Raw genomic sequence first — 11682 nt, forward strand, 5'->3', positions numbered from 1 at the left:
TAACAGAAACCATTTATGGAAACACAGCAACTCGTCAACAAAGGCCAAGACCCAGAGAGAAGTTTTCTATTCAGCTGAAGCTCTGGCTCCATTCAGACCTCAAACTATCTACCTCATGGCCTTGGGCAAGGCTTAGGAGTCTGGCTCCCCTGTTGGCAAACTAGAAAAGAGCCCCAGCTTGCTCTCTGCAGCCCACAGACAGACCTGTCGTTAAGAGTTCCCCAGCTTTCACATCTTTCTACAGAAGAATTCCACCCCAATAAGTCAGTTCTGAGGAAAACCATCCCCCTTCCGAAGGTACCTATACCCTACCTTACAAGAAACAGGATGCTTTCCCAGGGCTTTGCTGAAGTCTATCAGAGATTCAACTGTCTTCTGGCTGGTCATTGGTGTCTTTATGACCTGGAAATGCAAGCAGAGAATTATGACCAGAGAGTTAGCAAACAACTGCAGTAGAACGACTCAGGGAGACATTGATGTTAAATGTCTACACACAAGGTGGCAAAGTAATTTGGGTTACAGAATAGAAGGATCTCAAGTCAGAAACAAAGAGTTTAGCAAAATGTTCACCTTAAGACAGTGAAGTACCACACAGAATGTACAAAATCAAGGCTTAAAATATATATGTGTAGGGGTGCCCAGGTGGCTCAGTCAATTAAGCATCCAACTTCAGCTCAGGTCATGATCTCGTAGTTCATGAGTTCGAACCCCACATTGGGCTCCCTGCTGACTGTGCAGAGCCTGCTTTGGATCCTCTGTCTCCCTCTCTGCCCACCCCCCTGTCAAAAATAAAAATAAAGCATTAAAAAAAATTTTTTTCTTAAACAAAAATATAAACGTGTATGTGTGTAGGAGAGTTTTACAGACTTTGTCCCTGTGAAAGACCTGGGTTCGAATCCCCATCACACCATACTGGCTCTGTGACCCTGGGCAAGTTTCTCGAAAGGACACTGAATTCACTCTATGAGCTCAAGGAGTTGAGGTCAGGCGACAATGGAATTAGGAGGAAAAACATTAAGTGCAGCTCCTAGGAGGTATAAAGTGCTCAGTAAATGCTGGCTTTTGTTACTCTTTTAATTGCTACTGTCGGTTACTTCAGGGAGGTGGGCGGAAGTCTCCGGAATAGAAGAACTGCCCTTAAAGTACTCTGCCTGGAGTACCACTTTCTCTCAGTCTGGATGAGGAGGGTGTGCCCCTGCCCCAGGAGAGCACAGTCACAGGTCTCTCTGACTCTAAGATGAGTATCCCTCCCCAGCAGTCCACCCTCTCCCACAGGCACCCCAAAGCCCACCGGCTTCTTTCGCATCAGAACAGGCTCATCCCACAGAGGAAAGTCTTCATTTCCAGCAAACATGGGCCCAAAGCTGGGCCTGCCTCCTGATAGGCCCTGGGCCCATGAGGTGCCGTGCCAGGGGTACGACCACCACCCCACTCACAGTGGCCTGGCCCTCCAGGAGGTGGTACCAAGCACCATGCCGGGCAGTCAGCCCCCAGGACACATTTAGAGAATTCACCTGTCAGGAACTAGATTTTGGCAAACAGAGAGAGACCTAGGTTAATTTATTTAAATGCCAGTTAAGGAACTTCAACAAGAGTCAAAGCAAACAGGCTTGGCTTCTACATTAGACCCTTTATATGAGGTCAGACAACTCCGTCAGCCCCCGCGCCTCACCTCTCTACTATGCAACGGGGTAATGATACTTGACACATCATCCATCTTGTAAGAGGGCTGTGTGGCTTAATGAGCTAGTATCTGTGCAGGATGAAAGGTGCTCTACAAATGAAGAGAATCATCATCGTCCACGTTTAATGTGATCACAGCTTGGGGTGTGGTGGCATGTTAGGACACTAAGGGAAGTAAACGAGTAGCACAGAAAAAAGCACCACGAAGATGGGGAGGAGGGATGGGATGAGATGGGCCAGAGGTCTGCCCTGCAAACACCATAAATCAAACAGCACCAAGAGTTATTCAAAATGAAGTGGGAAAAGGTCTCCAACAGAACCCCATAGACTGAACTAGGACAAAGGTTGCTAATTACAGAGTTTCAAACATAATTTGCCGGTTTAAAAGGAGGATGCATATTTAACCACCCATTCAACAAACAGCAATGTCCTATAGATATTCTGCTTATAGTTCCAATATAGACTGGAAAAAATATATACACACATATATAAGTCCAGTCCCAAGTAACGAAGAGCTGCTCAACTCAGGATAGGATTCATTTTCATGCTCACCACCAGCAACACATATGCAAACACCCAAGAATAAAAAAATGAATAAAGAGGACTTTTAGAAAACATTTTCTAGAAAATGGTAACATTTGCTAAGCATTGGCTGTTAACAACAAATGTGCTACATTTCCAAATACATAGATGGACATTATTAGATAAATGCAGTTGAAAACAGCATTATTACTGTTTGAAGTAAATCTATAAAATGTGTCTTTATCTCCAAAACACATGTACTGATACAGTAACTAAAGACAGTAATTAGATCCTAAGCACTGAAATGTTGAAAATCCATTCTGCCTCTTTGCTCTTTTCTGCATAAGGATAAACGAAGTTTCTTTCATTCCCCCCTCCCCTCCAATCCTTAACTTCTTCAAAAACAGCCAAAGTGGGAGTACACTGGAAGAAGCTGAGAAGCAACGTTAGCGGAACGGATAAATTCCTATGGCAGATGGGTCAAGAGCTGTCTAACCACAAGGAAATCTATAGTCATCACTCAACTAGAGGCAAAAGCTTACGAGGGGTGGGGGTGGGGGCGGGGGCATGCAGGATGAAGGAGGGAAAGCGCTGGGAGAAAGCAGACCCTGAGACTCTCCCAGGGAGCCCCGGAAACCTCCCCCCACCCAGGTCTGCCTGGCTCCACATCCCCCACACTTCGCACGACAATAACTCTTCAGCCTCAGAACAAATGCTTAATAGCGCTGCTCCTCAGACCCTGTAATTAGCCCCCTGTAAAAGGCAAGCTGCCACATTTCAGGTGCAAAGTGTCTATTGTGACTTGTCTCCAGGTACCCAAGTCTCCAGGCAAACAAGCAGAAGCAGCCCAAACAGGATCACTGAGGGCCCACTCCCCTCCATCTCAAGGGTCTGTGGTCAGGAGGTTCAGGCTACCGGGGAGCTGCTTTAATAGCTGTGATCAAAACACATGGGAGGTGTGCCTCATCTGAGGACAATACCAAGGCCCTGTTACCTGGGCCAGAATTCACCTCAGGAATGGTGGACAAGGTGGTACAGCAGCTCCTGTGTAAAACCAGGCTAATAAAATTCCATTTACAGCCTGGAGCAAACTGACCCCACTGAGACAGTATAGACACATGTGGCTCTGCCCTCTGTGGTCTCATCAAGCCAGTGAGTGGTCTTTGGTGCTGTCTTCCCAGCCAGATGCCTCTCTCTGCACTACCTATCAAATATGGCGCAAGTAAGTACATGACACTTCACAAAGCTAGCAGCCCTTCTGGCCATCACTGGTCAGAACACCGGGCTGCAAAGGAACAAAGCACAACAGCCTTCCTAGATATTAGGTGCTCTTTCCTCTTCTGGCTCTGGAAGGACAGACTGCGGCCAGAGAAACTCAAGCACAAAGACCATCTTCCGCCCTCCCATTCATATCCACCCAGAGCAATCCCCGGTAGCAGCCAGGGTATGAGGCAGAGAGCAGGGCTGGGAGAGCCAGCAGAGCCAGCAGACACGCGTGAGCCCACTGACCTCCACAAGCTTCATCATGGGCACTGGGTTGAAGAAATGGAGCCCGGCGAATCGGTCCTGTCTTGTGGTGGCATTGGCTATGTCTGTGATGTGCAGAGAGGAAGTGTTGCTGGCAAAGATTGTGTGTCTGTGGAGAGAAAGATGGCGGAGTGTCGGAATGAGTCCCATCTCTGGAAACAAAGAGGACTGCTCTGGGTGCGACTGCACAAGGCGACTGCCTGCTGTCCCGATCTATCGTCCTGATCCCTGGAGGAAGTCAGGGAGATCTTTATCCAGGAAGCTGAAATCAAGTGACCAGTTTCATTCAAATTCTGAAATTTTAAATTAGGTAATTTAAAAGCTACCTGTTCCAAAGGTATATCTAGTCTTTACCAATCTTTCATTAATTTTAGGGAGAAACATTTCTCTACTTTCACTAGTTAATTTTCATGATATGCAGGAAAAAAGGAGGCTACTACTTAACCTCAGTCACAAAATGAAACCTAAATGAGCACAGACTAATGAAAGAAAGGATGCATCACAGACTCTCAAAATAAACAAAAAAATTGTAAAGAAACACCTGAATCCTCAATGAGAAACATCAGATGAAACAGATGAGAAACATTAACTAAGATCTTTTCCCCTCAAGTTAAAAGCTTTAATTTTCCACTTAAAGGGAATTAAAATGCAAACAGAAGAAAACCAACATGGTCCAAAAAATGTTTTAAAGTTACACGGGTAGGTCTAGGGAAGGAAGGAAACATGTACATTGTAAACATAGTTCTAAGTATTGTGCTTATAAAATCTCCTCAAACAGCAGTACCATCTTTTTTGTGTGTTGTGTAATATTAATTTTTAAGAATCCATATTTATTTAAACCAAATTCAGTTTTTAAAGACCACAGTAAAGTGGGGTGCCAAAGGTATTCCAGACAAATCTTCAAACAAAGACTTCTAGGCTTTCCTACAGCACCACCTTGTGGGTAAACATACGTAAAACCGCCTAATACTATTTAGAACCATAATGGCCTGGTCAGTGCATGAAGGAGAGGGGTCCCTTACTGACCAGACTGGGGTGGGGGTGCGGGGGGTGGGGTGGGCAGTGTAGCCTACCCAAAAGGAAAACTAAATCTGCTTGAAATCAGAGGTGAATGGGAGAGGAGGGGACAGGAGAAGAAACATGAGTGTGGCTGCACTGCAGCACTGTTAGGCTGCACACCAGGAACCACAGCAGCAGGGCCACCGCAATCCAAGGCTGTGCTAGCAGGCGCTGTTATCCTCATAACGCGGAGCCTGTTTATAGCACGACTTGAAGGACAACTTGTCTGCAAAAGGGAGAAATGAAGGCATACTGGAGGGCACATTTCATTAAAGGAGCCCAATCCCGAGTGTCTCCCATCCAAGGCTCTCCCAGCATGTATTTGACCAGAAGGGGAAGACACCTCTTCCTCACACACCTCTCCCAGTAGGACTGGGCCAGCTCTGCTCCTATCAGCTCTCACACTGCCCTCCTTCCACACAAATACTGTGTGTGGACAGATTAAACATACAGGGTTGCCTTATCTTCCACAAAAAAGTACACCCTCACCATTTTCCCTGAAACACCTGACTCTTGGACAGTCTTTGGTTTTTCCCTAACACTCAGGTACCCAAAAAACTACTTTTCTCTTAAATGTACTAACAGAAAATCAGTAGCAAACATGATGATCATTAGCAACGCCTCCAAGCCTTAGTATGGAGAATGCAAGAGGGGGTGGGGGGTGCTGAGGTGGACTGGAGAGTTCATACTTTGTTGGAAGTGGAAAGACAGGACTCAGCTGGGACCGACCGTGGGCTCTGGCCAAACTTTTCATCGGTACTTTTTGTACTGCAGTTAGGGAAGTGATGTTCTTTTCCAGGCTGCATCAGGGCTTCCACCTGGAACCCTGATGCTAGAACATATTCTAAACTCCTGCTACAGGATTAACTAAAACTTAACAGGAAAGTATATCTCAATCAAGCTGCCTAAAAAAACAAAAACAAAACTTAGGAGGTATTCAATAAAGGCGGTCTAAAATGAAAACAAGAGTGTAGAGAAGGACAGCTGGTGTCCAGAAGCAGAGTCACATCCATGGCGTGCCTACTCGGGTGTGCCCTGTCGCATGCCACATCTGTTTTACATCAACCTAAGTGAAAGAGCCTGGTACAGTGCCTGACACACAGCAGGCACTCAGGAAATGTGAGTCCAATTAATTAATATGCTCAACAACCCTGTGCAATAGGTACCATGACCCCTATTTTGCAGATTACTAGGGAAACTAGTCTTAAGAGGGTTAGAACTGGGAAGGTCTTGGAACTGTTTACCCCTAACCCCCCATTCCAATTACAGATGATAAAAACTGAGGGCCAGAAAGACTTCATGACCGTCCAAGGTCAGAGAGGAAAGGCGGGGGGGGGGGGGGGGGAGGCGAGAGACACGGCCCCAGGCCACCTACCTTTCCCCTAACAGTCCTTCCATTACTCACACTGACACGAGAGGGCAGTCAGACCCGTCACTGTCACGAAAGAATGACCATCATTTCAATAAAGGCCGAACTTCTAGACTACACCTTTCCTGGGGTGGGAGGTGGTTTACTATCTTAGAGGGCTCCCTGCTCACTTGGGAGACAATACCTGGACCAAAGAATTTTCTGTTTTTGCAGACCCTAAATGTCAATGTGAAGAGAAAGAGCACACTGATCAGCAGAGTGACACAAAGGTGACAGAAAGACAGGTGTCTCCTCTTTGTCAAAAGCAGGGCTTCTCCGGATACCAGGCCATACAGTTAAGAGGGCTCACGTTCCAGCAGGCTGGGATGCCAGCGTTTCTCTGTAACTGCTGCTCGCTGGCAGCCTAAGAATTGCTTTTGTCATATAATCTTATTCTGACTTTCAGTTCTAACCAGGAAAGGTGAAGTGTGGCTAAGCAAGCCCCAAGGAGAGTGTGAATAAATCAGCCAGGTGTCACAACTGCCAAAAGCCGAAAGTCAAATACAACTGAAGGTCCCAAATTCTGAGAACGAGAGCTGCACACGCGCAAAAGCTTGCTGACACTCGTTCAGACCGCCAGTTCTGAGCCCCAGGCGCCCGTATGCCTCACCTACGTGGGGATGACTCGCCTCTCCCACCCTTTGCCAGGAAGCCTGGGAAGAACTCAATGCTCCCGTAATGCTCCCAAGTGTTTTGACTTAATCCAGATAAAGCTCACAACAGGAGAGCCCAGGGAACTTTGTGTAGACAGAGAGGCATTCCCTTCAACTACACCATTCTGGGGCACCTTGGTGGCTCAGTCGGTTAAGCGTCCGACTTTGGCTCAGGTCATGATCTCGCAGTTTGTGGGTTTGAGCCCCACGTCGGGCTCTGTGCTGCCAGCTCAGAGCCTGGAGCCTGCTTCTGATTCTGTGTCTCCCTATCTCTCTGCTCCTCCCCTGTTCATGTTGTCTCCCTCAAAAATAAACATTAAAAAACAAAACAAAACACTACACCATTCTGAAGGTTGTCCTCAAAAAAAGTAATTTTGTCACGAAACTACTGTGAGTTTCCTCAGCAGACATCTGAGGACATGCCCAAGCTCTTCGTCCTCTGGCCTGGGAGGGCCCAGGCAGAGGACTGTCTCTGAATGGACCCTCCACTTTCCTGTGGGAAATTCCACCCTCATTTTGGGACAAGGATCAGATGGAGGCAGCTCAAGCCTTGGGAAGCAGACAGAGAGGATAGAGAACAGGGGAAACGGTGTCAGGTCTTCTGGAAACAGCTATGTGATATTAAAAAGAGAAGTGGGCTTAGTGTCAAAAGACTCCCTCCTGGGAGAAAAGCCCAAGCCAGAGAAGGGAGCCCTTAAACCAACAAGAATGCCCAAGGGTCACATACTCAGAGGCAAACTTGTCCAGCCTCTTGAAGAGCTCGTTCTTCACCTTCAGGTTTTCCACGATGGCCTCCACCACCAGGTCTGTGCTGTGGACCACAGATGCTGCATCCGTGCTGGTTGATATGCTGTTCAGGGTCTTCTCCACAAATTCATCACCCGCCTGACACAGTGGAAGAAAGGAGAAGAGAGTATTCACCAGACTCACCAGAAAATGCTGTGATTTGCTGAGGCAGGAGAGAGGAGGGCGAGGACAGGCAAACACGCCCCAGAGGCAACTGGAATGTGTCCTGAATTCTAAGAAATAAAACTCCCTACTTTTCCGTTTAGGGACGATGGCATCTCAGTATGCTTCTAGACACCAGGGCAAGAGTCAGCTTGGGAACGTCCCAGCTGCTGGTCAGCTATCACTGTCGTGTACAGGTCATAATCCTTCACACTCTTTGTCAGCTCTGCTCCAGTTACTAAATGGTCCACCTGCAGCACCTGCATCGGCCTGCTCTCTATCTGTTCAGTAAGTGAGCAGACTGCCATGCACTGTTCCAGGAACAGGCTTCCAGGGAGCCTGGAAAAGAGTAAGAGCTTAGCTCAGCGACATTCATTAGTCTGAGAGGTGATGCTGACTATTCTTTTTTTTTTTTTTTTTCCCACCCTGAAGAGAGAAAGGCACAAGTGAAAGAGGGGCAGAGAGACAGAATATCCCAGGAGGGGCAGAGAGAGAGAGAGAGAAAGAGAGACAGCGAGAAGTGGGGCTCGTGATCACCCAATGCAGGGGTCAACTCACCAACCGTGAGATCATGACCTGAGCCGAAGTCAGATGCTTAACCGACTGAGCCACCCAGGTGCCCCTGACTATTCATCTCTAGGAGAAGGCAGACAGGGCGCCTGGGTGGCTCAGTCGATTAAGTGTCTGACTTTGGCTCAGGTCATGATCTCACGGTTTGTGAGTTCAAGCTCCCCATCAGGCTCTGTGCTGATGGCTCAGAGCCTGGAGCCTGCTTCAGATTCTGTGTCTCCCTCTCTCTCTGTCCTTCTCCTGCTGGCACTCCGTGTGCATCTCTCTCAAAATTAAATAAACATTAAAAAAAAAATTTTTTTTAAGAGAAGGCAGAGAAGAGCTGAGCGAGGGCAAGAGAGGGTAAGAAAGCCAAACTTAGCAATCCTTCTTCAAGTAATAATTGCCCATCACAAACCAGCAACTGGTGTTGCAAAAACATGCCAGACACAGCCTCCGCTTGCAGAAAGCTTGCAGTCCCACCTTTGTCTCATCTGTGACTCCAGATTTCCACAGACATACCTCAGGGCAGAAGACAGCACCTCTAAATATATTCAGTAATTAGTATCGGCCTCTCTCCACTCCCCAAGAGCAGAACAAAACATAGACTCCTAGGCCCATCTCCAGAGATTCAGATTCAGTAGGTCTGAGGTGGTACCTGGAAAACTGTTTTTTAGAAAAAGATGCCCCAGGGATTGTGATATAGCTAGTAGACTAGTCAGCACTTGAGACCTCTGGCCCACATAAAGCTTGGATTGTGATAGATGATGTGATTTCCATCAAATTGCTAGATCTGTGAGAGGACAAAAAAATGAGAAAATGAATAAAACATAGTACCTGCTTTCTAGAGGCTCATAATCTAGTCAGAAGTCATGTGTAGGCACAGGAGTTAAAGAATCTAGGAAAGTATTGTGGGTAAAGTTGGGTGTGGACATATCCTTTATAGGATGGATGGATTTCTACTGGTGGAGATGGGGGACAAAGAAAAGACCACATGAATGAGCGAGCTCTGGGAGCTTTTTATTTGGAAACTATCAAATGTAAAAATGTTGAAAGACTAGTGTAATAGTAGCAACTGTAATGTAGATCAACCTAGATTTAATAATTGTTAAAATTTTGCCACATTTGCTCATTTATCTTTCTTTACACACCCTTGTTTTCTTGCTAAATCTTTAGAAAGTAAATTGCTAACATCATGTCACTTCACCAGAATAAGTACACACGCATCTTTCAAAAATAAGAACATTTGTTTACATAGCATAGTCTCATTGAAACAGTTAGAAAATAGTACATTCTCGAACTTCCCCAGTTGTCTCTCAAGATGTAGTCAAAGCTTGCACATTTCATTTGGCTCTTTTATCTCTTAGTTTTAAATGGTCTGCTTATATTGTTTTTGTCTCCCCCATGACATTTTTAATTGAGAAATTTCCTGAGCTAAATGTAGACTCATGCATACCTGAGAAATAATACAGAGAAATCCTTTGTAAAAAAAAAAAAAAAAAAGGAAGAAGACAGCACCTCTAACAAGTGCCATTTTATTTCAGGATGTAATTTGTCCATGGGGCATTGTCAGCCTGGGAACACATTCAGCAACGTGGTCATAATCAGCAAAGCCATCCAAAACCATCATGGAACAAAACAACTATCAGAGCTTTTCCACAGAAATATGCTGTGAGATAAAAAGTGATTTTAAATTTTCTATTGGCTGCATTTTAAAAACTGAACAGGTAAAATTAGTTTTATCTAACCCAATCCATCTAAGATACTATCATTTGAACATGTAATCAATATAAAAAGCAATGAGATGTTTGGGGCGCCTGGGTGGCTCAGTTGGTTAAGTGTCTGACTCTTGATTTCAGCTCAGGTCATGATCTCACGGTTCATGAGTTTGAGCCCCGCCATCAAGCCATCGCTTGATGGCTCCACATCGGGCTCTACGCTGCTGGTGCGGAGCTTGCTTGGGATTCTCTCTGTCTGCCTCTCTCTCTGCCCCTCCCTTGCTCTCTCTCAAAATACATAAACTTAAAAAAAAAAAAAAAAAAAAAAAAGCAGTGTGACATTTTACATTCGTCCTTCCTATTAAGTCTTTGAAATCTGGTGTCTGTCTTCACATGCAGCATGTGACTCGACTTGGACCAGCCCCATGTTGAGCTCTCCACAGCCGTCTGTAGCAAGTGGCTGATGTGCTGGTCTGTGCAGAGCAAAGTGCATGCAGTGTGTCAATGAGGCAAGCTGAAGCTGACTCGTCCCTCCTCCAAGCACATCCCAGGCACAGATGAGAAACACCAAGACACCAGACTCCCAAGGAGTCACTCATCTGGAGCTGTGCATCTGGAGCACACCACCCACTTTTTTTTTTTTTTTTTTTTTTTTAATCCTTCAAGCAGGGCCCAGAGCCTCTGCTCAAAGGAGACAAGCAGCAGATGTGTACAGAATAAACAAATGAAGAATGCAGATGACCTGGGTTCAGACTCACTCTGTCCTTGACTCCAACTTCCAGGGCTCTTAGCAACACCCCCCCGCCCCTGGCCCCATCTGGACCCTCATCACCCTCATCACAATATGCCCTATCTCAGGTCCCCCTATCATTAAGAATATGGGGGACAGGGGTGCCTGGGTGGCTCCGTCAGTTAAGCATCTGACTCTTGGTTTCAGCTCCAGTCATGATCTCACGGTTAGTGAGTTCCAGCCCCTCACTGGGCTCCACACTGACAGCGCAGAGTCTGCTTTGGATTCTCTCTCTCCCTCTCTCTCTGCCCCTCCCCTGCTCACTCTCTCTCTCTCTCTCAAAATAGATAAATAAACTTAAAAAAAAAAAAGAATTTGGGAGACAGATGACAGTTGTTAATCTGCCTGTGATACTTATTGCTTGGATTTCTTCAGGGAGAAAGTAAAAATTATCTCCACTCCTGCCCCTCTGATTTTTAAAAGGTGACTACATATTAAGAAAATGCAAAGCGGGGCATCTGGGTATCTGAGTCAGTTAAGCATCTGACTCTGATCTCGGCTCGGGTCATAGTCTTGCGGTTCATGAATTCAAGCCCTGCATTGGGCTCCGTACTGACAGTATGGAGCTTACTTGGGATTCTCTCTTTCTCTCCCTCTGTTCCTCCACTGCTCATGCTCTCTCTCTCTCTTTCTCTCAAATACATAAACTTAAAAAAGAAAAAGAAAATGCAAACCAAAACCACAGTGAGATACCACTTCACACCTCCCATGATGGCTATTATGAAAAAAATAAAAAGCAAGCGTTGGCCAGGATGTGGAGAAACTGGAACCTTCATACACTGCTTGTAGGAATGTAAAATGGTTTAGCCACCATAGAAAACAGTT

At 46.0% G+C, this 11682-nt stretch overlaps 1 protein-coding gene across 3 annotated transcripts in view; it reads right to left on the reverse strand.

Moving 5' to 3' along the window:
* Positions 1 to 11682, reverse strand: part of HADH (hydroxyacyl-CoA dehydrogenase) — a 50256-nt gene that overhangs the window by 11198 nt on the left and 27376 nt on the right. For all 3 annotated transcript variants that reach the window (XM_042935744.1, XM_042935743.1, XM_042935741.1), the window contains exons 3-5: positions 7580 to 7737; positions 3715 to 3841; positions 313 to 402 (exon numbers count right to left, since the gene is read on the reverse strand). In XM_042935744.1, the coding sequence (XP_042791678.1) occupies positions 313 to 402; positions 3715 to 3841; positions 7580 to 7737 (375 nt within the window). The remainder of the gene's footprint in view (positions 1 to 312; positions 403 to 3714; positions 3842 to 7579; positions 7738 to 11682) is intronic.

Source organism: Panthera leo, chromosome B1 (genome assembly GCF_018350215.1).
Source record: "Panthera leo isolate Ple1 chromosome B1, P.leo_Ple1_pat1.1, whole genome shotgun sequence".
Classification (NCBI taxonomy): Eukaryota; Metazoa; Chordata; class Mammalia; order Carnivora; family Felidae; genus Panthera; species Panthera leo.